Source organism: Hesperophylax consimilis, chromosome 3 (genome assembly GCF_061612785.1).
Source record: "Hesperophylax consimilis isolate HC1 chromosome 3, BYU_Hcon_1.0, whole genome shotgun sequence".
Classification (NCBI taxonomy): domain Eukaryota; kingdom Metazoa; phylum Arthropoda; class Insecta; order Trichoptera; family Limnephilidae; genus Hesperophylax; species Hesperophylax consimilis.
The window spans coordinates 24,553,246-24,581,110 of NC_142838.1; the positions used below are offsets into that span (position 1 = coordinate 24,553,246).

Sequence of the window (27,865 nt, forward strand, 5' to 3'; positions counted from 1 at the left end):
ATGGCTCCACCGCATATTCAAGCACGCGTCTTTTGCGGTCTTCGGACTGATATAAGGTAAATATACCATAATAAAATTATTGTTTCAATGATTGCAGATCTAACTACATGTCTTTTTGGCCGCCTGCACCAATACTTCTATATCAGTGGCGGTCCGTGACTTTCAGTAAGCTAGAGGAGAAAGATTGCTAGAAGATTGAAAAAAAAAGCCTTTCAATTTTTTGAAGAAGATGGATGAAGACTTTGTAGTTTGGGGATGCTGCGCTTCCCTAAACTGAAAGAACCCTGAAAATCTTCATACAAAACATTTAAAATTTTGAAAAATGATCTGAATGTTCGTTTTTAAACGAACCGCCTGGCGTAGTAATTCTTAAGAAGATTTTACTTTCGAGGACTGAACGGTGATATGATAATTCGAGTTACCAGTACACTGTCAGATTTATTTATTGACAAATCACAGAAAGGGGGACGGTAACGCCTGCCGCCCACGCTCCTTACAACTTTGGCTTTTTCCCCTTATATATCTTTCCATATCTAGAACAGCGTTTCCCGAACTATTCTTTACTCTTCGAATAACACAAATAGCTACAATTAGGTTGTGATAATTTCAGAGGAAACGCACATTACGTGACCGATACCGAGGTGATCTACCCCGCTGGAGGGGTACTGATCCTCCACGACTATGAACAGAAGCACCAGAGGTTTATCAGACTGCCGGACAAGCACACGTCTGTGGATTCTATCTCCATATCGCCTAGTTGGTAAATATAACACCGTATCACTTATTCGATTCTTACGCATTACCTGACCTACACCGAGGTGATCTACCCCGCAGTAGGAGTGCTGGTCCACCCCGACCTTGAACAGAAACAGCGGTTCATCAGACCGTCGGACAAGCACACGGCTGAAGATTCTATCCCCATATCGCGTTGCTAAATATCATAGAATAAAGAATAACACGAGAAGTGCCTTGCCTTGAAGAATTGCCTAATTTGATTATTTAATTTAATCATGATTTCTAAATTCAAATGGGATGGCGATTTACAATTTCAGGCAAGTTTAAGAGAGAAAGACCGCGTGCAAAATGGTCTAGAATCAAAAGGTACGAAGTCAGTGGCATATTTGTTTCCATTCAAATTTACACGGAGGGCACTTCTAGTTTTCTTCTTTATTCTATGGAAAATATTAAACACCGATTTTTACGCGCAGCGTTTGTATCACAGATCATAGAACCAAATTCTGAGGATGGTATAGTTAAACCGGGCGTAATCCGGTTTACATAATATTTCTATACCACCCGTGGTTTTCCGTCAAAATTTTCACTATTCCGACGTTATGCCCGGCGTAACATTTATTTACGCGAGAAAGTACGAAAAGAAGCAAGATAAAATTGAAATTAGGACACTGTTTTGTCACTGTTCGATTGTGTCATTATTCTGTTATATAACAGTGGTTCTATTTTGATACTAATCTGTTTTATCACTGTTCTGTTTTATCACTGTTCTGTTTTGCCACTATTATGTTTTGTCACTGTTATGTTTTGTAACTGTTCTGTTTTTCCACTGTACTGTTTTTCCACTGTACTGTTTTGTCATTGTACTGTTTAGTCACAGTTCTGTATTGTCAGTGTTCTGTTTTGTCAGTGTTCTCTTTTGCCTCTGTTATGTTTTATCACTGTTCTGTTTTGTCATCAAACCTAAAAAACTTAATCTAAAAAAAAAACTGTTTTCAGCCAGTACATAGCCCTTAACGAGAGAGGAGAGGGCGACTCTAAGCCCACCATCAGCATATACGACCTGCACACGCTGAAGCGCAAGAAGGGACTCACCACGCCGAGCGATGGGGCCGGCACCACCAGCAAGGAATTTGTGGACGTACAGTTCACCTGCGACAACAAGTACCTGGTGGCCATCACTGGGGATCCGGACTGGATGCTGTATTATTATAACTGGGAGAACGGCAAGGTGGAGAGCCAGACGAAGGCGCAGAATCCCAATGGCACAGGGACTGTCACAAAGGTGGGTTTTTCTTCTTCTTCTTTCGTATAATTATAATTTCGTATTTCGGGAGGGGGGTCAGAGGGGAGCATATACATCGGTCTGTAGGGAATTAATGGAGCGGGCATTCGCTGACCACAACTTGGTAGTCTGCAAAGCATCGCATTCGCTCGTCGACTCTATATGCCCCACCTGTGCATCATGTATAGGGTTGCCATCCGTCCCGATATATCGGGACTGTCACCTTTATTGAGCTATCTGTCCCGACGTCCCGACAAAAGCCTTAAATGTCCCGATTGAAATTATGCAATGCAAATTTTAATTTTCCATGCGTCCCATAGCCCGTACGTGCCGTGAAGTGCCGTTGGACGGGCGCAGGCGGCCGGTAGGTGGCAGGTAGGGGGGAGAGAGAGAGGAAATCTGCCAAATTTATTGGCATGCAAACCAAAATCCAAATGAACAAACTTAAAAATGAGAATCCAACTCCTGAAACAACAGTTTTTATTTCAAGATTTGAAGAGGAAGCTGTAGCATTTTATAATACAGCTTCCGAGTATCTGAAAAAGTGGTCTGTTTCGTTTGATAAATATGAAGTGTTCGATTGGATGACACTATCTGAAATCCCAGAATGGGGAAAAATCGAAAACACTATTTTATACCTGATTAGTAATGGTGTGAAGACTTTCAGCGATAATCTCTTTGAGCAACATAATTATCTTAAGAGCTTTCTAGAGGCTAAGCTTGGTTCGGAAGAATTGAATTCGATCGATTCGGTTGCAGAGAAGTGGCTTTACTTTTTCAAAGAAACTGAAAATCCGGAAAGAAAATGCCTTCTTTTGAAATTATGCGAGTATTTATTTTCTATTCCTGCTCACAACGCCACAGTAGAAAGAATTTTTTCATTAATGTCGGCCCAGTGGACTCATGAACGAAATCGCCTGCTCCCAGAGACTGTGGAGTCGATTTTACAGGGTCAAGTCAATTATAACATGACTTGAACAGAGTTCTACAATTATGTTAAAAGGTACCCAGAATTGTTGAGAAAAGCGAAATCTTCTGAAAAGTATTGCCAGCCAAGTACTTCTGCTAGTACCAATTAAAGTAACCTATAAAACAAACATATTTACTTACTTATTATAAAATAAATAAATAGTTTAAGTATTAAAAAAAAAATTATTTGCTCCATCCTGAAACGTCCCGACGAGACCCTGACCGAATATGGCAACCCTAATCATGTAGGCACTATGGTTGTAGGACCACTTTTTTTATTCTATTCCACCATTTCATTAACGGAGGACCAGAGTTTTCGAGGCAGTGAGAAATTCAGCCGATTTTCAATGGAAAATTCAGAGGATCACAGATTAGGTTAGAATCGAGTGATATTGTGAATTTCAACGTGGTTGCGTTGACCGACAAATTCGCAGCACAATGTTCTGAAAAAATGTGTATTTGCCAGAGTGTTCTGTTTACAGATTTTAGTTTTGTGGGACAAACGAAAAATACAATTACTTGTAATGGTCGGGAAGATTGGCAATTTTATTAGCGATCGGTACCACTGCATTAAAATTTCTTGTAGTGGAAAATTATTCCTACCATTTGACAGGTAGGCAATCTACCTAACACGAAAAATGAATGTAATAGGTACCTACAGGAAAAACAATACATAGTCTCATATCTTTTGTACATTTGGGTGTTTTGGACTCTAGCGATTAAATAACTAGGCTCATGTCCGTATCTTGATAGTCTTAATATATAGATTTAATTGAATTATTGCACAAACAAAATTAAGATATGGATTATAGAACAAAAAAAGGCGATATTACAAAAAAATGTACCTAAAAGAATACATACTACACATATTACTAGATATAAAATAACGCTTAATAATAATTCTTGCTTGCCTTTATTTTATTTACTTCCAATGTTTTGATTTATTTAATACTATTCCTCTATTATTTTTATTAACTGAACAGACTATGCAACTCTGAACAGACTATGCAATAATTACAATAGCGTATTTTCCAAGGTTGATATTTTCAGTTGCGAACTTACCAAATACAAGAGGTCCATAAAAGACTATTTCTCTGATGGTTTGTGAATAATGTTTATGTCTCTATTGTTTATATCTCTATTATGATTTGATTTATATCTACAACCTCTCTCCATGGCTATAAAGGTGTTTTATTTTTATTTTTTTATTTAGTTACTTTTTTAAATAATTAGGTACATTTTTGTATGGCACATGAAATAAAATATATATATAAAATTAAAACAGATCATTGAAGTCCTCCTCACTAGGAGTTCCTGTGCTGAGGGGGACTATATATGTTAGTATACGTTTTCAGCAACTAAGATGATGTTTTAAATATATTAGCTAGTTCTTCTTCCGATATTTCTTTAAGCCAAGATTTGATGTCCTTAATGTAGTTATGTTTCGTTTTCCTTTGTTTGATGTTGAGAGGGAGTTTACTATATAATTTAATTGCTAAAAATTCAGAGTTTCTTTGACCAAAGTTGTTGTTTTGTTTTGTTGTTTTGTAAATTTTTCGTTTTATGTAATCTTTTGTTTTGTATAATTTTTTTAATTCATATTCCTTTCTCACAAATTTAATTTACTTATTCCATATTATGCTATCTCAGTAGAGGTAAAGTCACAAGGAGGAAATCCATAATTGGTTTTATTTTAGCTGTACAATACTTATGTACAAACTGATTAAATGTAAACTGTCGATTTTCCGAAAATTAATAAATAATAAATAAATAATCGGATAGTATTATTATGCGATCGTCTGGACGATGTAGGCCCTCTGATTGGTCAAATAAAAATTGTCTGTTTCGGGTAAATTGCGCTAACTTGAAAATGAAGACACGATTTCATACTAAAATAGGATCGCCTCATAATAATACGAGATTTCTTCAAAAGCATCGTTTCTGCTCATATAATTCTTGGATAATATCGAAGAAAATATGTTTTAGAAAGTTCATAATCCATTGGATTAATTACATTACAATGAAAAATATCCACAGTTACGTGATTATGTTTGACGTTTATAAAAAATCACGCGTTCCTTTAATATGGCCGATACGCACGGCTATAGATGGCCGACAGAGCGCACCTCTGGCGGTATAAAAACGAACCAAATGACTGGCGCGAATATTTTAATATGCAGCTCACAATACTTGACTACTTGACCATTAACAAGCGTTTTATAAAAAGATTTCTTCTGGAAGCTTATCACTTTGTAATGGCATTTTTCATTATTATTTTAAAAAAAATTGCTTATTAATTATATCTGATTTTATATTGACATGTTTTCTAATTTCTAAAATTTCAAAATTATTTATTTGCGATGCTTTATATCCTGAGTGAAGTATTTTTATCGAAAGTGTGATTATTATTCAAAAGATGATTTGCAAACTCAGATTTACTATTTCCATTTAGAGCCCTGCGATATTCTTTAGTTCTGACTTCAAAGTTTCTATTGGTTCTACCTTTGTAAAAGAAATTACAATCATCCCAATTGAGTTTTTAAACTCCTGATTTTTTTGTTTGAATTTTGCTATCTTTATTATTAAGAATATATTTGTTCATTGTTAATAGTGTAAAACGCCAGTTGAATAGTACCAGGATTGTTTTCATATATAATTTTAGAAGTATCGTTATCCACAAACAGAATTCTACGCCATTGTTTATTTCTATCTTTAGAAAGACCGTTTGAAGAGAATATGTTTAATTTTTTTATTTAGTATTTTAACTATCAATTTATTAGAATAACCATTATTAAATGTTATTTGTCTTATGAATATATTGTTTTATGGTTGTATGCTATTGGTTTTTTTCAGGTCTTAAAATACTTCACTATAAATAATTTTGAAATTTTAGAAATTAGGAAACATGTTAATATAAAAGCAGATATAATTAACAAGAATTGTTTTATAAACTCTCTTTTAAATATATTCCCACTTAACTGGTCTTTCCCGTCTAACGATATTGTAATTCCTAGTTATTATAAACCCAGCCTATTCTTACCCCTCCCTCCTCCTTCCACTTCTTCTTTCCAATTGCAATCAATATTTAATTTTTGACTTCGGTGTATACACAATAAAATGTAAACATTATATTTATTTATTTATTGGGCAATTTGCATAGCGCCGCTTTTGTGAGATATCACCTCAGGGGCGCTATGTTGTAATAATCTACCTTTATATATAGATTTTTACTCGCCTGATGAAGGTGTATATATAATCTAACTTTAAACTTTATTAGATACAGTAACAGTTGTAGGTAAAGAAATACCACCAGTTGGAGTAAATTTAACACCTTTTACTTAAATCGACTGCTAATCTCATCGCAACAATTACCCTCCTTTTATTCATAAACACGGGTACAATTAATCAATATGTAATAATCTATTATTTAAGTCTACTTTGTTATAACTATCTTTAATTGTGACAAACTATACGATATTGATTCAACTTATAGACATTGACGGTTGTAACACATATTTAAGCACTGCAAGTCTCCTATGAGCTAATTATATTAGGTACGATAACAGTTAATATCAGTTGTAGACATGTAGTCAATAATAGTGTTTCATTTGAAATAATCCATCACAAATAAGTAAAATTTCATTTATTCAAACAACCGTCATTCTTATTATGCGTAAATTTAGCATGTTATTATTAATTAACTCCTTCCTGTTCCGTGTTTTAACAATATATATACTCACCCTCTCTCTGTGAATGTCCTAATATTTATCTATTAAATGTAACTGTTGTTAATATCACTTAAAATGGGCGAAGCCCATTCAAGTGCCGCCCGCAGGGCCTAGCTTGAACCCCAGGGGTAATTTTGGTAGATATTATTTACAGACAACAAACACTTGTAGAGTATTTTTGGCAGATATATATCCCAGCCTGACACTATCTCGTAAAAGTTATGCCATCTCATTTTGCATTACGGTGAGACATATGATTTAAATAGTGCAGAGAGAAGTAACACGCTTTCAGTTTGCATTCAGACGTTTACAAGTTTGTTTCTCCCGTACACATTCCTATTATTAGTGTCAGGACTGATTAGAGAGTGGTTTGAATGGGAGAAGTCGGGGACTCTTGAGAAAGACAATGCATTATATCTGCATCGGAATGAGATATGGAGTCAAATTCGATATAATGTAGTTATTTTAGCAGTAACAATGTGATTTCATGATATTACACGAAGTGAATGGGAGAAAAAGTCAGATGCCCTAGGAAGACGTGAATTAAATTTGTGGTAAAATGAGATGTATTGATGATAGAAGAAAGAGGTGTAAGAAGAATGTATGACTTGGAGGTGAATGGTTGAAGAGGTCGAGGACGCCTGAGGAAGACATAACACAATCAAGTGAAACAAATACTTATGTAAATAAAATAATATTATTTTATAGTCAGGTAAGTACTTTATTTTGGAAACCAACAGACAGATCTATAAATAAAAAATAAGATAAAATAGAACAAGTGGGTGGATGTATAACAGTAAACTTAACTCTAATCACATAGCAATATTATTGTTTAACAAAGGGGTGAAATAATCCAAGATTAGATTTCTCCTCGGACCATTATTAATTTCATCATGATTTTGAATGATTCGATCCTCTATCTCGTCAGGTTCTATTTCTAACTGAAAAGGTTCATCTCCACAGCTACATTGTGCAACACAGCACATGCCACTACAATAGCTGTAGTGCGTTCCATGGACAATGTTATGCGCCTCCGCAGTACAAGGAATCTACTCTTTAGAACCCCAAAACACCTTTCTACAACATTTCTGCTGCGTATTTGGGATTCATTATATAGGTTTTCTGCTGGTGTATTTGTTCGTGCCAGAGGTGTGAACAAATAAGTCTTACTTTGATAGCCGCTGTCACCCAACAGAATACTGTTATTGAACTGGCCAGCCTCAAATATAGTCTTTATTAACGAATTATTAAAAATTGTTTGATCGTGACTGGATCCAGGCCACCGGGCCACAATGTCTCTAATAATTAAGTTGGCATCGCAGATCACTTGCACATGGAAAAGACACCTTTTCTATTGCGGTACACTTCGGCATTTTGTCCATCTGAAACAAGGATAAGTAACTTTAGTACTCCATTTCGCGTAATAGAATACTGTAATTGTATAGGTATAAAGTGAGGACCCTTTCTTGTCCACTACAACTTCATTAATAGTCTTCGTATTGATTGTAACGACTATCCACTATAGTAAGTACTAATGAAGGATGATATTCAAAGGTACACTTACTTGGTGTCATTGCAACATGCGTGCAGTCTATAGCCCCAATGACCCTCGGGAACCGAGCCAAATTATAAAATCCCTCTTTTAAGGGAGCCAGATCCTGAGGGAATCGAATATATATTGGACGGAGGTGGCCAATAGCCTCTGAGCACCTCTTTATAAATCTGCAAGCAGACAATCTGCTGACACCAACAAAATCTCCGGCAGACATCAGGTATGACCCAGTTGCGAAGTACCGCAAGGTCAATAATAATTGGACGATTGTTGGTACAGCATTAAGCCGGGAATACACATGCCTGTAGCTGGCACACTTGCATGCAAGCTCCTTGCACATGCCAGCTACTATCATGTGTATACGCTAACTTGCATGCCTGTACCTGCCTTGCAAGTAGATTGCACAACATTTGATTTAAGCCGGGAATACACATGCCTGTAGCTGGCACACTTGCATGCAAGCTCCTTGCACATGCCAGCTACTATCATGTGTATACGCTAACTTGCATGCCTGTACCTGCCTTGCAAGTAGATTGCACAACATTTGATTTACTGGCATGCAAGTTGAGGGAGGGGTCGAGGGGGGCTATGAAACCGGCATGTGTGAACGTCGTGACAAGTACGGGCATGCCAGTAGCTGACCTGTTGTTAGATTAGCCACACATTGTACTGCCAATTGCAATACGATGATATTTAATTCACTTTGAATGTTTTCTATTGCCAAAAAGCTTGAGACTACTCAGTCTCAGAGTGATTTGAGATACGTACTGTCTAGTGACTGGCATGTGTATACGTCTTGCAAATACAGGCATGCAAGGACGCAACTTGCATGCAAGTTTAACTTGCATGTGTATTCTCATTGCGCCAGTAACTTGTACATGCCATTAACATGCATGCAAGCTACTGTTCCATTTTACAGGCATGTGTATCGCCGCCTTTACTGGCATGCAAGTTGAGGGAGGGGACGAGGGGGGCTATGAAACCGGCATGTGTGAACGTCGCGACAGGTACGGGCATGCCAGTAGCTCAGTCTCTCATTAAATTAGCCACACATTGTACTGCCAATTGCAATACGATGATATTTAATTCACTTCGAATGTTTTCCATTGCCAAAAAGCTTGAGACTACTCAGTCTCAGAGCGATTTGAGACACGTACTGTCTAGTGACTGGCATGTGTATACGTCTTGCAAATACAGGCATGCAAGGACGCAACTTGCATGTGTATTCTCATTGCGCCAGTAACTTGTACATGCCATTAACATGCATGCAAGCTACTGTTCCATTTTACAGGCATGTGTATCGCCGCCTTTATTCCTGAAAACAAATTAAATATCAGTATTTATTTGGGTACACAATGACATTAGAAACGTAAAACGCAATGAACTGTTGTTATTTTTGTTAAAATATGATGTAAGTATAACTATTTTGTGATATATTTATATAAAATAACATACCGAGTGGTCCTTTGGGAGATTTTGTCTTTAATTTGGTCATGAATTGAATGTACAGCATTTTTCGTGAGTCGAAATCGTGATTTGAAATCGATATCGTCCAATACTTCTAAAAAATTTACGCGTTTTCTTAGAACTCGCGGTCTTCTCGTTCTTGCCGCACTCTCGTGTACTTCTGCATCTTCAATTGCTTCAATTATTTCGAAATCGTCAATTAAATCCATAATAAACACTGAACTCGGAAAAAATTCTGACTACTTCACAGGCAGCTGTCAAAATTGTGTTCGATTGTGTTTACAAGGTAGAAAACTCGGCTAACAAATCCGACATATAAACACTATTAGGGTGCGCCTGTTCTCACATTGCTGGAGGATTGGGGGCGGAGCTACGAAGTTTGCCGAGTGAACACGAAGGCTCAAAGCGGCTCGGAACTACGAAGTTTGCCGAGTGTACACGAAGGCTGGCAACAATCAACTTGATTTTGAATAATTTGTTTGAAGTCTTGAAGTTTGACTGTGGTTTGACGTTCGAAAATCTCTCAAGTATGAGGGAGATTTTGAGTTGAAAGAAACGAAACATGGAGAGAAACATTTTTTTTTAACCTAACCTAACCTAACCTAACCTAACCTAACCTAACCTAACCTAACCTAACCTAACCTTCTACTTCCTGGTTACGAAACCATTACTAGGATAGGTTATTGTACTTTTTATTACTAACCTCCAACTTACCTAGCTCTGGTAGGTTGTATTGATATTTGAAGGTTATGTTTGTATTATTTAAGCTTTCTGCCAGAAGCCTGACCTCACAATTGTTATTTAATCTTATATATTCTAGGTTTTCCGAATAAAATCACAAAGTAGAAGAAATTTGTGTTAAATCCGTGACCTATCATGATATTCCTTTACGATAGGCCTACATCACTAGTAACTCTTAAGATCATTTAAACTTGAATGCACTACTTGTATTTTTATGACAAAGTGCCTTCTTCGATGTAATTGTTATGCAGTCTTATGGAGAAATAACAACCAACCAAGAAAGCCAAGTTCTCATTGTCACAGGTTTAAATTTGCCGGGCAGATATGAAGTGAAGTTCGGATTTCGTAGCTCCGCCCCCAATCCTCCAGCAATGTGAGAACAGGCGCACCCACACTATTAGCTGCTTCAAGTACCCTATAGTGAATAGGGACTTTATCTTACATATAAACGTTTTTGAGCCTTGGTGAAATCGAAATAATACTTTATCCTATGTATAATGCTTATGACAGCTTATGAGCAGGATGGTGAAATACCCCGTAAAAATGAAGTCGTAGACTCCTTCCTACAACATGCGCACAATCATACACACAAGCGTACTAATAATTACACACATATTGCATATTGGCATATTGATAACTGCCTTTATTACTTCATCTTATTTCTTAACATTTAATTAATTATTAATTTCAATACATTCCATTTTATTTACATTCATATTTTGTCTTATAAAATTGTAAAATGGGGGCCTTAGCACTAGTAAGCACCCAGTGAGGCTCACATTATCAAATAATATTTAATATTAAATACTGGCAATGTATCAATAAACAAATGTTACTGTTTAAAGGTAACCTGCAATCCATCAGACCCTGCGTTGGTTGTCATAACAGGCCCCTACACATTTAAGCTGATGAATGTATCAGAAACAGTTTGGAGACAGTGGGGATGGACCAAGGCAGAAAATGTGAGCATGATCTTAACTTCCACTTGTTATAATACTTATAAACGCTAATATAAGTATCATGATAATTATGTCATGATTAGTTTCTTAGAACAGGCACTGCCTAGTTAGAAACTAGTGTTGACTGGGCCATTAAGTATTCACGCCTGTATCGCAGCTTATATTATTACACATCGTTGTGCATAAGAAAAATAATTTTAAGAAACCTAACATTTTGTGTAACAAACTTTCTGATAATTGAAGTTTATTATTGATATGGAGAAGGTTTGCATATTATTCCTGTAAGCACTCAGGCCATAGAACTATTGTGATATCTGCTTTCACATCATCCTGTCTTTAACAGACGCCTAGTTCCCAGGTATTCGTATTATGGCAGCGTAGATGAATTAATATGTTTTCAATTATTACAGATAATAATCACGAGTTGTATGTGGGTGACACCGGACCGAGTGATGTTTGGGACTAAGAATGGCATGCTCATGGTGGTAGAGAATGGAGAACTGAGAAACAATTGCGTGTATAAAGCATACGAAGTTACAGAAATGTGCATGAAGAAACAGCTGGAAATGGATGTGGTTGTAGAGTAAGCAATTTGTTTTTCGACTTTACTAAAAATAATATTTGCACACCTAATGTGATAATTTTGTGACTGGATTCATTGCGGAGTGTTAAATTAATGAGGGTTGTTTTTTCTAAATGTTGTGTGTAAAACTAGATAATGTTGGACTAATTAAAAGAATATAATACATATTGGACTTCAAATATTTGCACAAATAAAATAAACAAATATTTTTAATTGTTTGATGTTTTTCTAATTAATGTAGTTTAACCACAGACATAGGAATTAATAGACGAGAAGATAATGGCGAGGGGTAAAATCAACTGTTGAAGAACGAAGGGGGTTAAGCTGACTGTGATTCGTCAATAAATCAATCTGACAGTAAATAGGCATCTCGCATTATAATATCACCATTTAGTTCTTAAAAGTAAAATCTGCTTTTGAATGAATAGACATTTTTACATGGGAGCGCAAATTACTCGCCACGTTATGAACTAATTTGCGAAGTCCAAATTCGGCAAAGTAAATTTCTTCTGTTTGCAGAGTCGTAGTTAGTTTCAGAGTATTTAGTTAAGACACTTTTACAAATGTTTCATAATTTACTTACCCCAGTAAACAACGATGAGCACACTTGAGAATCGCTACATTGTGATGTGATAGTATATGTTTCTAAAACTGATCCATATAATACGGTGTGAATAAGCTTAAAATAAAGTAAAATAATGCTTACTTATGGAATGTAATACGACAATTGGGTTTATTCTCTTTTTCACATCTATTTTTACAAGTTTTCATATCACAAGTCAACATTTTGCCGTGTTATTTCGTAAAATGAACCGATGATGCCTCGACCATAGTTCGCACAAGAATGATGACGTCACGTTTTCAAATTTCACTTGAGGCCATACGCGAGCACAGCCGGCTCCAATGGAACCGGTATGGGGAGTGGGGATAATACGCTTTTAATCACTTAGGGCAGGTCTACTAATATTCATATGTCTATGAGTTTAACCAATGTTACAAACATAAGTTTAAGGGCGCCTGCAAACGAGAGACTTTAGTTGCAGCAACTATTTCATCGCAGTTGCCGCCCGTCTTCAAATTGAGTGCGCACCCGAGAGACTTTAGCTGCGGCAACTATTTCATTGCAGTCGCTGTCTTCAAATTGAGTGCGCACCCGAGAGACTTTTAGCTGCGGCAACTATTTCATTGCAGTCGCTGTCTTCAAATTGAGTGCGCACCCGAGAGACTTTAGTTGTGGCAACTTTGTAATACAAATACAAAAACACTAAAATATCACTTACATATGGGGGTAGTAAGTACTTAGAGGAAATATGGAAATTTGTGTTAAATTTGAATTTTGGACAGTCTACGAAGACCTTAGATATAATCGTTCAGCCGTGGAGAAAGTTGCTGTTGCCGGAAGTCGCAACTGAAAAGTCTTGCACCTCCATGGCAACACCATATACCGTAATGGATTTTTATGCCCTCAAATATTGCAATTCAAATGTCTCCGCAATCTGTAGGGGCTCTTACCCCTATCAATTTATATTTTTTTTATTGGAAATTGAGCAAGAAGTTGAAAATTCAGTTTTTGAACTTATTTTTAAAACGAAAAAAAAGATTTTACTGTTAAATTAAAATGTTTGAAAAATCTCGTATTTGCTTTTATCATATTATATATTTACAAAAATAGTGCATCGAAACGAAACATTTGCAAGTACTTAATTTGATAATTTAATGTTTGCTTTTAGGGAGAAAAAGCCAGGATCTGAACCAACGAAAGAGGTTAAACCGGAGCCATCTCAACAAGTAGTCTCTTCTGAAGATTATAAATATGAAGTGCGATGCCTCACTGTGTTTGCTAAAGGTTAATCTATTTTATGAACAAAGAAAATATTATTAAATAAAAACGCTATTTCTAGAATTTTTACCACATTAAAATGTTGCTTCAGCTAGTCCAACCTTTGATTTGAATGAAGTTAATTCATTTTTTTAATTTTTTATAGGTTTTGCATACTCTTGTTTGAATGGGACGGTTCACATGTTTGAAAAGGAATCTCCAAACGATTGGACTAAAAGAAACGTATTCACGGTAATGGATTCTGAATTCAGGTAAAAAATGTGCTTCATGCTTCCTTGATTCTTTCTTAAAATGAAGCTAAAAGCCCGAATTCTTCTTCATTGTGCGTAGATTCCAGCCAGTCAACTTAAGTTACTTGGTTCAGCACAGATGTATGCACACCACTTACTACCACAGCAACTATGACTACACCAGATGGGGATTAGTGAAGTCCACATCTTCCGAGGGAGAGAGGACCTTGGAAGTTTGATAGCCATTTACTTATGTATATGAACATTTTTCAGAATCGCCGAAGATATATACATTGACTTAAATACTGTACAGTTTCTGGCTGTGAATCCTAGTCAAGATGCTCTGATGATAACAACATTAAAAAGTCAGCTGTACTATGTGAAACTGTTTGAACAACATATCACTCAAGTACGTCTTTGTTACTACATATTTTACTATTTATTTATTGACTCCCTTTTTAGGGGCTTTTACATGCGAATAGTAATTTTACATATTATACATGGATAATAATTATACATAGTTATTATACATAACTCTATTGCTTCAGTAAAAACGTTTTGAATTTATCAGTGATAAATTGAAAATGTAAACTGACAAAAGTATAATTATTTCCCTCCATTAGTATTCTAGGCAGAGGGGAATACATATGGTAGTTAGCCCCAAAATTTCCGCACTGAAATTAACCTCGACTTCTAGCATTACGTAGTGGATTCCGAGAGCTTATCAATGCAAGCAACTCTGGGATATCAAATGCATCATTTAGAATTTTATATAGAATTAATAAGTCGACGAAACTTCTTCTGTCTGACAATATAAGCAACAAAAGAGTGTTGTATCTTAACAAATTCCCATTTAAAAGATAGAAAATGCAGTATTATAATGCAAAATGGTAAACTATTGGCTTCTAAAAAATGATGAATAATACTGAAATTTACAAATTGTAGATAGCTGAACTGCCATTTAAAGAGCTTGGACACAAGTTGCACCATGAAAGTATAAATTGTCTGACAGTTTGCTCGTGGAAGCCGATATTTATGACATCAGGAAAGTTGGATAGGAGCATACGCATTTGGAACTACGAAACTGAAGAATTGGAGTTGATTAAATTCTACCACGAAGATATTCACTCCTTAGCTCTGCATCCAACTGGTAAACATTAACCTTAAACATTTATATTACCTACATATTATTATACATATATAGGTTCTAATACATACAACTGAAGACCAGAGATGTGCAAAATGGGTACCCAAAACCATTTGAAATGCAAAATGGAAATGGGTCAAAACTTTTCCATTTGAAAATGCAAAATGGTTTTTAGAAAAGCATTTCAAATGCAAAATGCAAAATACCTATTTTCAAAATGCATTGAAAATGCAAAATGGTTTCTCAGGTCAAACAATTAAAATAATTAAAGAATTTTTAAACAATTTTGTCATTTAATGGACATCAATGTAGATCAAAGATATTACATGATGGTAAATCCAAAAACACCACGACTACAGATTATGAAACCACAAAAAATTTGCGCGGGACTAATGTTGCCAACGTAAAAACATAGAAACTGCTATCTAACATTTAATATTATAGCGTCATGGCCCCATGTTCAGTATTTGAATCGGTATTTTTTGTAATGGTATCACTCAATTATCAGGGCTCCTACCAGGGAGCAACTTGACAAATGAAAATTATCTCTCATAGAGAGGTTGAGGACCGACTGATATTTGGGGCTTATGAAAAAAAGATGAGTGGAGATAGTAGGAAAAATGTTCCAAAAAAGCATTTAAAATGGAAAATGCATTGAGAAAAGCATTTAAAATGCAAAATGGAAAATGGTTTTTAGAAAAGCATTTAAAATGCAATATGGAAAATACCCATTTTGCATTTCCATTTGAAATGGATTTATTTGAAATAAAGCACATCTCTGCTGAAGACGTTGTTAGATCTAGTGATAGATCCGTTGTAACTTCTTCCTCTTTCTCAAAAGCAACTTATGTTCCCAACAGAAAAAGAGGATACAAAGAACCTCTCCGTGCCAGGGTCATAGGTTAAATAATATTTATGCAAATTGAATTCATATTTCAAAGAAAATTTCCCTACAAGAGAATGTTAATACCAGTACCTCAAATCTTTAATTTTAGGGTTGTTTGTCATCATTGGGTTCTCTGACAAATTGAGATATCTGGTGATCTTAATTGATGACTTGGAGCAGATGAGAGACTTCCCAATAAGAAACTGTAAACTCTGCTGCTTCAGTAACAATGGCCATCTATTTGCTGCAGCCAACGGTGCTGTCATACAAGTGTTTTCCGCAGTGTCCTTCATCAATATATTCAACCTGAAGGGACACAATGAAACGGTGAGTTTAGTAATAACTTTAATTCTGTAATTAAAAAAACTATAAATTAATCATTTTTTAACATAATATAACCGGACATAGTTTGAGCAAAATGGCACAAGAATCACCATGAATTATGAAATCTATTTAATCAAAAAAAAACTGTTCAATATTGCGATCCCCCTTTAGAAACAGTTAGTAAACTATTTTAATTTTATTTGTTTAAAGGCACAGCAAAAGGCGGGTTTCCAATGGAAAAATGTTTTCAAAACATTGTACATTGAACAAAACATCGGGACCTGGCTACAATGTTCAATGTTTTATAAAACATCCTAAAAATAACAAAAACATTGGGACAGGGCCACAATGTTTTTGTTTTATATGAAAACGTTGTGGCCCCGACCCAATGTTTTTTTTTTGTCTGATGTTTTGAAAACATTTTGTCGCTGGAGACGCATGTGCTTTTAAAACATCAACTTTCAAGGTTTTGGTTAAATAATTATTGTAAAAGTTTATATTGTTTACGAATTTTCAAAGCATGTACTATTATTTTTCGAAGGGAAGATAGATACTTGTACTTACCTACTAACCTGATATAAAAAAGCTTTCATTAACGATAAACCTCAGCGCTGGTTAAAATTACTAGAAATAACACAAAAAATTGATTTTAAATCTCATGTTAGATTCGTTCCCTGTCCTGGACGGCAATTGATGACAAACTTGTATCATGTGGTTCTGAAGGAGCTGTGTACGAATGGTGCATGACTACCGCCAAGCGAGTTGGTGAGGTGATAATTAAACGAAATGACTTTACAGACTGCGCTGTAAGAAGGTAGGTGAAATCTTAGACGCTTTTAAATATTATGCAATGTGCGTGATTGTCATATAGTCATTGAAATTATCAATATTTATCCAGAAATATTGTGGCAAGTTCTGCATAGTAATTAAGCTACTAGAAGTGCCTTCCATACAAATTTGAATGGGAATAACTGGTCTCACTTAGGCTCAGTTGTTTTGCAGAAATTGCAGTGACCATGTAATCAAATGGCCATTTAGCGCCATTTTCTTTTTTGACAGCTGAAAGGTTCCCGTTAAATGCTGTTTCCAGTCTGTTTCAGCTGTTTAACAAATTTTGACTAGCAGAAGAGAGACAACTATCATGTTGCTAAGGGTTTCAGCTTATTACAATTTGTTAAGAAGCTGAAGAGCACCTAGAATCATCGTTTAACGGGGACCTTTCAAATGTGAAAAAAGCAAAATGGCCATTTGATGGCAATGTTACATTTGAATTTCTGCAAAACATCAAAACTAGGCCATACATTGTAGATCTCCATCCAGTTTGACTTTTGTAAATGCGGTTTTGTATTGGAAATTTAAGCCCCGATCGGGTAAATATTTGGATCATAAAACAAGCCTACAAGACATTTTTTATTTTCCTCTTTATTCTCAATTACGCTTATTTAGCAATAAAAACTTTTTAATTTACCATATTAATGTTCCCTTCGAGAGTCCTGCTTGATTTTTAGAAAACCTGCCGATCTCCCTCCAATCGCATAAGCATAAGGATGCGCTGTTCCCTCTCCACACTGTCCTACCGCCTTAGTTTAGACTTCCAACACTCCTTCATGTTTTATTTTTAAAAAGCCTATTTGGTGGTCAGATATCTTCCATCTACTCTACATCTCCTGCCCTTTAAAACCGTCCTTTCTTATTACCACTCTTAAATACAAATATAAATAAAATAAAATTTTGATCCATTCTATTTTTCCAGTGACGGTAAATCCATTTATGTGGTGGGGGTTGACGGAGAACTGAAAGAAATCAACAACAATGACGTCACAAGAAACCTCAAAATAATCGGCTGCAAGTTAGACAACATGGTGCTGGCCAGGTCCGATTTGATGATCTTTGTGACTGGTGGCAGTGGAAACCTTGCCTCCATCCAGTTTCCTCTGCTGGATAAAGCGGTGTTCTCAGAGTTCCACATGCACAACCAAAATATCACGGGCTTGGCTCTCTCTTATGATGATCAGACCTTGATAACGGTGGCTCAAGACGCCACCATGTGTATCTGGAAACTTACCAACATTGAAGGCAAAGTTATAGCTATGGAAAAGGACTTTGCATATTGTAAAGAAATACTCATCGATAAAGACACTCTACAAGACAGAATTTCAACTATAAACGTAAGCTCTTTTTTCATCATTTTATATTTCTCGTGTTTTTATCTTAGATTCCGTCCTGAGATACATACAAGTTTTTTTTTCAGATATTGTCCACCCGAATCAATGAGATAGAAACAGAGCATGCCTACCAAATGCGCCAAGTCAAAGCTGCCCATGCCGAGTTCTTACATCAAGTTCACACTGGGTACTGCAACGCCATTGAAGAATTGAAAGAGCGGAATGAGGTTGAGAGAACGTATTAATTACATCGGTTTTTTTAAATCTATGAAATTATCATTAAAATAATTTGTATTTTAAAACTATTTTGTTATTTATTTACTAGCAACTGGAGGTGGACCATGCTCATGAGATGAATGTTATCAATGATGAGATTGCTCAGATGAGACTGGATTTTGAAAAGGCACAGGAAAAAGTAGAGACAGATTTCAACGCAAAACTCATTTGCGAATATAACAAGTATCAGGCAAGTATTCGTGCGAATCTAGTCTATTAACAATATTAAATGTTCTTTTCTTCCTGAAAGATTGGGAGTCACTAAACAAATTTAGCCTTTTTGTGGCCAAAAGATCTCTTCATCCCAATTGTGCTGATCAGAATAAATGCTTTGACGCAGCTCCTACGCCAGTTGCACAGTCGACGTAATGCAATTAACCAAGGTTAGGGACACTAACTTGAGGAAATGGGAGCAGAGCTATATATAGCACTCACTTTACTGGCAGTGCAAATCTCTCATAGATTGCAAATTGATGTTTCTTCCTCGGTTATTTGTTAATTTTTTGCTGTACATTTTAGGCTCTCGAAGACAAGAATGCAGCAATGAGAGCAGACTACGAACAGAAGTTAGAGAATCTTGCACAGAGTAAACGCTTGGCCTTGCGAGAAATGAGCGATATGTACGAAGCGCAGTTGCTAGAAAAGATGAACATCATTGCAGATGTAAGTTGCAAATCTCAATAATGTTAGTTAATTCAGTGAAGGAGCATCCTTTACCCAGTTCCATTCTTCGACTGTGTGTTTTTAAAGAGGGTCTAATTATATTTCCATTACATGATCTCATTTTATATAGTTCTATTATAATATAAGCTGTTTGAATAATTGAACCATTTTAACAATTCTGCTTTTTTCATATCAAGCTCGAACAAAAAAACATGCTAGAGGCCAAAGAGCACGAATACATTAAAAGCTCAATTGAAAATGATGCAGACAGAGAAATTGTTGAATTGAAAATGAATTACGAAACCCAACTCAAAGATGAAAGAGATGACAACATCAAACTCAAGGGAGAGACGGGAATATTGAGAAAGAAAATGATTGTGGCACATAAAGATATTGAGGAGTATAAGCACCAGGTCAACTTGATGCGCGGTAAATTAATCATGCTCAAGTTATAAAAAAAATATTTGTCAGCCAAAGCTGAATGAAAGGATACCCAGTGTCTTACGAATTCCGAATTCCTTGCCATGGCAGATCAAGAATAGTATTTTAACCAGTATTTTGATTTTAGCTGAACACAAGCAATACCAAGGTATAATACAAAACTTAGAAAAGGATATCGTCGATCTAAAGAAGGATATCAGTGAAAGAGATTCCACAATAGAGGCTAAAGAGAGTCGCATCAACGAACTTAAATTGAAAACACAAGAACTTGAAAAGTACAAGTTTGTTTTGAATTTCAAGATCAATGAACTGAAAAATCAGGTGGGTTTTGGATATTTATTTAACTAATTAATCAAGTCAACTATTTCAATGTGAAACTGGCATAAAGGCAAATTATTTTATAATCAATGCTGAAGGAATTTTTTAATGTTATGTAGGTACGACTAATAAAGAAATACGAGTGTCCAGGGTGAAAGTGCAGTAACTTCGGGAGTTGATTCTACATGATGGTAGAAGTAAAAAAGATAAATAACTTCTTTTGAAATTTCAAATTTTAGATGTACTTTTCAGCTGCAAACGAAAAATTGCACCGGCGTGTGCGTACTGCATTATTATTGCTTTTGAATCATTTGAAATCGACCGGCCGATCCTAGAACTAACACCCGCTACCCCCCCTTCCCGCGCTTTACAGCTGGTAACAGAACAGCTGTGACCAGAACAGCAGCGAACAATACCCAGATAGTTGGATTGGACGTGGGAGTCATTCGGCATAGCCGGCGCGGTCTCCAGAATTGACGCCGTTAGATTTTTTCTTTTGGGGTACGATGAAGGAAAAAGCTTACACCAAAGAAGTAAATACTGTCGAAGAACTCCGGTTACGTATTCACGAGGCTGCAGATGAAATACGCAACAACGTACGAGTTGTAAATAATATCACTTTACGTTTACATACTTGCATGCAAGCTGAAGGTGGACATTTTGAAAATCTGTTAAATTTGTAAAAAAGCAATGACATTCATTTTTTATCGTTGTGTAAATTCGTATTATTATTTTAGTGCAGTTCTCTTTGTTCTTCGAATTTGGTTTAAAACATCATAAAATAGACGCTTTTGAAGCGCATTGTTATAACTTCAAACTTTCGGTTTACGCGTCACTGGGTTGGAATTTCGGAAAAAGTCATTTTTCTTTTTTACTTCTACCATCATGTAGAATCACATCCCGAAGTTACTGAACTTTCACCCCGGACACCCTGTATAATAGTATAATCACAGTCCTTCTCACTAAAGATTTCTGTTCTGAGGCAGACTGTGGGTTGCTGTGTCGATGTTACGTCATGATTTCATCGTCTTTATGTTTTTTAACTGTGTTTATTTTTATCTTCATGTTTCCAGACCTCATTTTCATGTTTTTTGATTTCCTAATCTTGATGCACAAGGGGGTACCCAAAAGAAACCGAACTGATTTTGCGGGGGCCTTAGTTTCTGTAGTATCAGGTTCTGCCGGTAGAACTGTGTTCAGCTACCTTCCCCCAGTCAGTATGCCAAGCACTGCGCTGGAGAAGTCGTCCTTTTGGCTGGTGTAAATTTTTTGGTGACTGTTGTTTTGTGTTCTCTTCGTTTTTGAGATGGCTAATTTTCGTGAACAGAGTTCCAAATGACTCAAACTTTTTATCCAAGGTCGTCACAGGTGACGAATCAAGGTGCTGTGGATAAAACCCTGAATCAAAGCGACAATCCAATGGAAGACTCCAAATCAATCAATTCAATGGAAGACTCCAAATTCGCCTCACCGGAAAAAAGCTCCTCAAAATGTATTTGGCTAGGCTGACAAAATGGAAGAGATTTTATTTCTTATCATAGAAAAGTTTTCACCGTTGGAGTCAAGTACCTACCTAAAGAGACATGGTATAGACAGCGTAGAATAATAAAAGAGTATGTATGAATGTGAATGAGGCAAGAAGTGTGCGCCAAGACCGCGTTGTTTGGCGGTCCATCCTCTCTGCCTATCCCTGTGAAGAAACAGCGTGATGATTAGTTAGTTAGGAATTTATGGTTTTTCTGGCCAAAAGATATAGGTACTTACATATTTAATTTTGTAATATTTGAGTATCTTTAAGGTTTGGTCCTTGTGTTGGTAGGTGTGTGATAGCCAGTAAGGTACATTTTTCCTTCAGTTGTGTAGACATTTTTTGAATAGAATATCCCAAGCGTTTAAAAAATTCTTTGTCTGTTACTCTGACTTAACTGATACATTTTCATCTTTCTTATTCACTCCTTGAAACAGATTGCACCAAAAGAAAAGAAAATCAGAGAGCTTGATACACAAATTCGAGACATGGAAACAGAAGAAACGAGATTATTAGTAGTTAAAGCCGCTATGGGTCTGTAAATATTATTAAAAAAATATTCTTGAGTAAAATAATTGTTTCACGCGAGATACATTTTGGTTCAATCTGTACGAGGTCTCATATTGCCCAAATAGAAAGTTAATATTATGCTAAACATGATAATTTTGAAACTAATTATCTTTTTTTACTTCATCAGATTGAGCCAAAAGCGTTGGAAATCGAAGATAAAAAAGGAAGAGTCTCCGACTTGGAAGGCTCTCTTGAAAAATTGCTAAAGAAAAACACTCGTTGTGGTACAATTCTATGTAGCAATAAAATAATACAATAATTTGTTAAACTCTTCATAAATTTATAATTTTTTTGAAAATTGATTTCAGAGTACAAAATGGTAACAATGAATGAAAAATTGTCAGCCGCCAATACTGAAATTGAAAAGGAGTTGGAAAGGTATGTCAGTTTGAAGAATGTGCTAAAAAAGATACAAGTTGACTTGTTCAGATTGTCTCCAATAATAAAAGACCCTGCAAAACTCAAATCAGCCATCAAGGTAGGTACCTACTTTAGAATTTTCAGATGTGAATATATGAAAGCAAGAACTCTTAAAGCAGTAGACCGCTTATTGTCCAACAAATAAGTGAAAGCCTTTCGAGAGCAGCGCCCCTGCGAGGCGAAGGTCCTTGGTGCAAGTCCTATATGTGATCGTATCTTTTTCAGATTCAAATTTTTGTTTAAAAATTGCTAATATTATCTTCAATAATTGAATATTAAAATTTGAGGTTTTAGTCATTATGTTACTCCGAAATATAAATGTATATATTTATACTCTTTAGTATAAGAACACATTAAACACACATAATAATTTTTCTAAAGCTGAAGATTTTGATAAAGGAGGAGAAACACGAAAACGACGAAGCCTGTATAGTACTAGTTTCCCAATTATAATTTTGACTGCTACCAATATTAAAGTATAAATTAAAATATTTTTGGAGATGCTCAACTCAATATGGAAATAACACGATCAAAAATTTACTTTGAAGATATCTATACAAATTGATTGACGAATATATCTGATTTGAATAGTTTTATATTCTAGGCAGTGCTGAAACAGAAGTACATGACGGACGTGGACTTTACGCATGAGAAGGCCATCGAGGAGGAGGTGGTGATGGAGTTTGCCCGGCAGAGGACACACCTGGAGCTAAGGATCGCCAACCTCACGCAGCAGCTGCAGGGGGCCGCCACCAGTTCTCGAGGCGAAGTTATTAGGATCATGGAGGTAACATAATTCACTTTTTGAGAGTGATGTGAACAAAATAACTATACTTCAGTTTGTCAAGCAAAAAGGCTGCTAGGAATTTGCAAGCCACAAGTTGGTGGTGGTTGCAAGTATCAAAATAGGTGAAAGGTCTCTTATTAGTCCATTAACCATATACAACAGACCTTGCGTCAGATCCGGTAGTTCTGAATTTTTGCTGAGTTGTTCATGATGTTGGCCCAATGAATAATCTCAGTTTTCGACCTTGAGCACTGAACGAAATATTGTCAAAAAATCCAAAAAGATAATAAGAAAAAAATAATGATAGAAAGTACATCATTTTAATAAATTTACTATCACACATTTTAACATTTTTATGCTAACTTGAAACAATATCAGTATGGCCCCTTTTTCGGCTAGTAGTCAATCAATAAGTAATCCAAGACGGTTAAAGAGATTGTAGGAAACCGAGCGTGACTTAGATCTTACGGCAAAGCCCTTTCCATAAAAATGCAACTTTTACGGTCCAGTTTGCAGCTTGCTGGATCGTTCTCGGTGGACAGCCGGCGGTAGGGATAGAAATGGGGAAATGTTAGCTGATGCTACGAAGCCGAGGTGCGGGTTGGGGATTGGCATTTTATACAAATTATTTAATATAGTACTAGTAATACAATACACATTTTTTTAAGATCGATAACCGAATAGTTTATTTAGAATTACCGTAATTGAATTAATTATTAAGTTATAGAGTATGTGGTGTAAAAAACAACTTAGATATGGCATAAAACTCTCGTTGGTGTAAGTGTGTTTCCCTCGACCGGTACTAACAACATTTTTTGCGACGCTCTTATTAACAACATTTTTTTGTAATTATTTGGCTAAAAATTGACAGAAAAGGGCAATATACAAAAAATTTCACCAGGAAATACAAGTCATAACATATATGTTTTTTGTTGGACAGTTGTACCCCTGGGCCAACTGGCACCACATTGTACTCGTAAAAAAAACTTTTTTTCTTGAGATTTACTGCTTAATGCTTTTAAACGAGTCACACTCGCACGCTAATTTCTGCTAGCCCGAGTGATGCTCGCCAGTTTCGACTTGCAGCGTTCTATTTTTAGCTAACACGAGTAACGCTTGTGAAAGTTAGCGATGTATTTTACTCAGTTTGAATTTGCCTGCAGCTCAACTGCATTGGTAGTGTTTTTGAGCTGCTTATTTCGTTCTTATTTATATTTTAATTGAAAAATGTATAAACTTTGAATAAAACATTTAAAAAAACCTGATTTTTTTTTAAATACTTTTTTTAGGGAAATTATTTTCTTCAGGGCCTCCTGTGTGGAGTTAATAAAAATAAAAATAATAAAACCTAGCATTAAGTGGTTAACATACATTTGTTGTGTCATTTTATTACATTAAAATAGTAAAGGTTCGTGATAACATTTCAACTGACGAATTGTATAAGAATTTACTTGAAGTCGGATAAATCATGTATTATGATAAATATAATTGTAATTTTAGAAACATAGAAAATAATTGTTTTTCATTCATTCATAAAACCGCTTGCAATTGGTAGTCAAAATAAATAAATAAGTAATGAATACCTGTACAAATGTCCTTGAGATGATTTTTCTCAAAAACAGCGCTATACAAATCATCCAAATATTATTATATTATACTTATTATATGTATGACCTAACATACATGGTGTCCGGGGGTAAAGTGCACTAACTTCGGGAGGTGATTCTACATGATAGTAGAAGTAAAAAAAATGAATAACTCTTTTAGAAATACTGTTTTTTTTCCAACAAAAAAATTTTTCCATTCAAAAAGAATAAAAACATTATATATTTGTGTTTATTTTCATTTTTATCATACTACGAGGCATATCCAGAAAGTAAGTGTACTGAGGCTCTCACGACAGAATGAATTATATTTTCGATATGTTGGCTACACTTACGTGTAGCCTGATTCTTCCCCTCCGCAACGAGACCTGTTTAAGGTCAGTACGTTGAGAAGTGTCAACGCGACAACAAGTTTCGTGTAAAATGTCAATCCAATCTCCCGCCAAATGCGAAATACGCGGCATCATCCGTTATCTCGTTTGGAAGGAAAAACCTCCGTTTGAGGTTTATAATGAGGTTAAAACTGCATATGGTGATAAAGCTATGAATTGTACGAGTGTGTACAAGTGGTATCGCGACTTTAAAAACGGTTTTCACCTCTTCACCCTCCACCAAAAAGTTCAAAACCACAATTTCAGCCAAGAAAATCGTGGCATCCATGTTTTGGGACTGTCAAGGCATAATTTTGATTGAATATCTGCCTCAAGTGGAGACCATCAACTCTGCAAGATACTGTGAGACCCTAAAAAAATTGCGGAAGGCGATTCATAACAAGAGGAGAGGCATGCTGACAAAGGGAGTCAGCCTGCTGCACCACAATGCCAGACCACACACGGCCAGCGCCACGAAGGAACTGCTTGCTTCGTTTAAATGGGATATCCTGAACCACCCCGCGCATTCCCTTAACCTAGCACCTTCAGATTATTATCTCTTTACCTCCCTGAAGCTGTACATGGGTGGAAAAACGTTTTTAACCGACGAGGAGGTAAAGGAGGAGGTGGAAAAGTGGACGAAGGTGTTGGCAGGAAACTACTTCGAGGAAGGTATCAAAAAGTTGATCCCCCGCTTCACCACCTGCATTGAGAGGAATGGCGACTATGTCGAAAAATAGCTTACATATATGTACTACGGTAACCATGTAATTTTTTTGTTTCAATAAAAAGATTTGTAACCTACAAAAATTCAGTACACTTACTTTCTGGATACGCCTCGTATATACATAAAATCCGATGTCCCAAGTGACAAATAACAACCTACTCGGTAAAAATTCTGTATCCGATTTAGAGATGGCGCTGTTTAAAAAAAAAACATGTTTGTACAAAAGATGGCCCTATTTTTCAAAAAAGCATTTTTTACCCGTAAAAACAAACGCATGAAAAGAATGCGAATGAAAAGTTGTGTCAAAATTTGAAAGCAATAGGTAAAGAACTTTAGGAGATTTAAGATTTTGAACAAACGAACATTTACATTTTTATTTATATAGACAGAAGATAGTAAATCAATTCATTTAAATGTTTTGAGTACAATAAAGGTGAAAGAAAAATAAAATATGTAATGCCATTTTAACATAAATCGACATTAATTTGCATTCTCTTAGCATTTTATTTCAATAATATCACTTTATTCAGTGCCATTTTACTTCTGTGTTTATCAGGATTATTTTCAATAGTGATTGGAAAAATCGGCAATACATTTTTCAGCCAATCAGCAATATTCGGCTTCACAGAAAAAGTTACAAATATTCCAATCCCCGACCGCACACACAGTCAGTTTTAAGTTGAGTTGAAAAGGAGTTTGCATGCGAGGAACTGTAAACAACTCAAAACCAATTACTAATAAAAGTTCTAATAAATAGATTTTTAAAAATTTTATTGCAGGAAAATAGCACATTGCTAGAGGAAATAAATGACCTTAGAAATGAACTGAGGGACACAACAGCCCAATGTTTAGAGATGAAAGCTTTACTTGGTATTTCCACCAAGCGGAAGACACCAAAACAGGCCAACTTGATCTTGCAGAGGGCCTGCGGTGATCATGATAAAATGATGGACGATTTCAAAATACAGTTGAATGTAAGTAAAATCGACTCCTACGTAATATTATAGAACACAGTAATTATGGTAAAATATTAGACTTTTCCCTGATTTTAAATTATACATATTATTGTTTGTGGCTTTGTAAAATCTGTGTTTTCAAAAATGTACTTACATAATAATATTAACTGGAATTCAATCGAAACCTGTTATGTAAAAGAAACGAAAGCCTTTTAACAACTAGAAATTCAGGGACAAGAGATCAACATCGGTTATATTATGTTTACGTTGCTGAACATATATAATAATATCGGCACAAACGATAATAATATTTACATCCCATAACTAATGAATAATTGTCTTGATTTAAGGAACGTGACTCGATTATTCAACAACTCAAAGAAGAAAATCAACGCATCTTACTAAAATTACAATGTGAACGGTCAACTGAAGCCATGGCGGTACAGTATGATCCCAAAGACTTGGGAGAAAACATTGAATGAAAGATACTGCTGAAATTTTATTGCACATTTATAATCTTTTCAATGCACCCCTCAAAATAGTTAGAGAATAATATACCTGTGTATTTTGATTATGATAAATAAAAAACGATTCAA

General features: G+C 35.6%; 1 protein-coding gene across 1 annotated transcript; it reads left to right on the forward strand.

Annotated features, from left to right (window-relative positions):
- tous (testes of unusual size) lies at window positions 1–27,751 on the forward strand. Its single transcript, XM_089650699.1, has 22 exons — window positions 1–56; window positions 611–760; window positions 1,732–2,017; window positions 11,320–11,436; window positions 11,844–12,016; window positions 13,747–13,862; window positions 14,002–14,107; window positions 14,360–14,499; window positions 15,036–15,236; window positions 16,229–16,446; window positions 17,109–17,257; window positions 18,197–18,611; window positions 18,695–18,835; window positions 18,934–19,074; window positions 19,404–19,547; window positions 19,745–19,976; window positions 20,116–20,309; window positions 22,532–22,628; window positions 22,713–22,882; window positions 23,429–23,611; window positions 27,093–27,287; window positions 27,620–27,751. Exons 1-22 carry the CDS (start codon window positions 1–3, stop codon window positions 27,749–27,751), a joined length of 3,756 nt encoding a protein of 1,251 aa, XP_089506825.1.
- Window positions 27,752–27,865: the final 114 nt, after the last annotated feature.

Bases quoted from the DNA above. Each gene is read 5' to 3' on its own strand.
- tous (XM_089650699.1), top strand. From the start codon at position 1: ATGGCTCCACCGCATATTCAAGCACGCGTCTTTTGCGGTCTTCGGACT. The intron at 18,836-18,933 runs GTTGAGAGAACG...TTTATTTACTAG, and splicing joins AATTGAAAGAGCGGAATGAG to CAACTGGAGGTGGACCATGC. The intron at 23,612-27,092 runs GTAACATAATTC...ATTTTATTGCAG, and splicing joins AAGTTATTAGGATCATGGAG to GAAAATAGCACATTGCTAGA.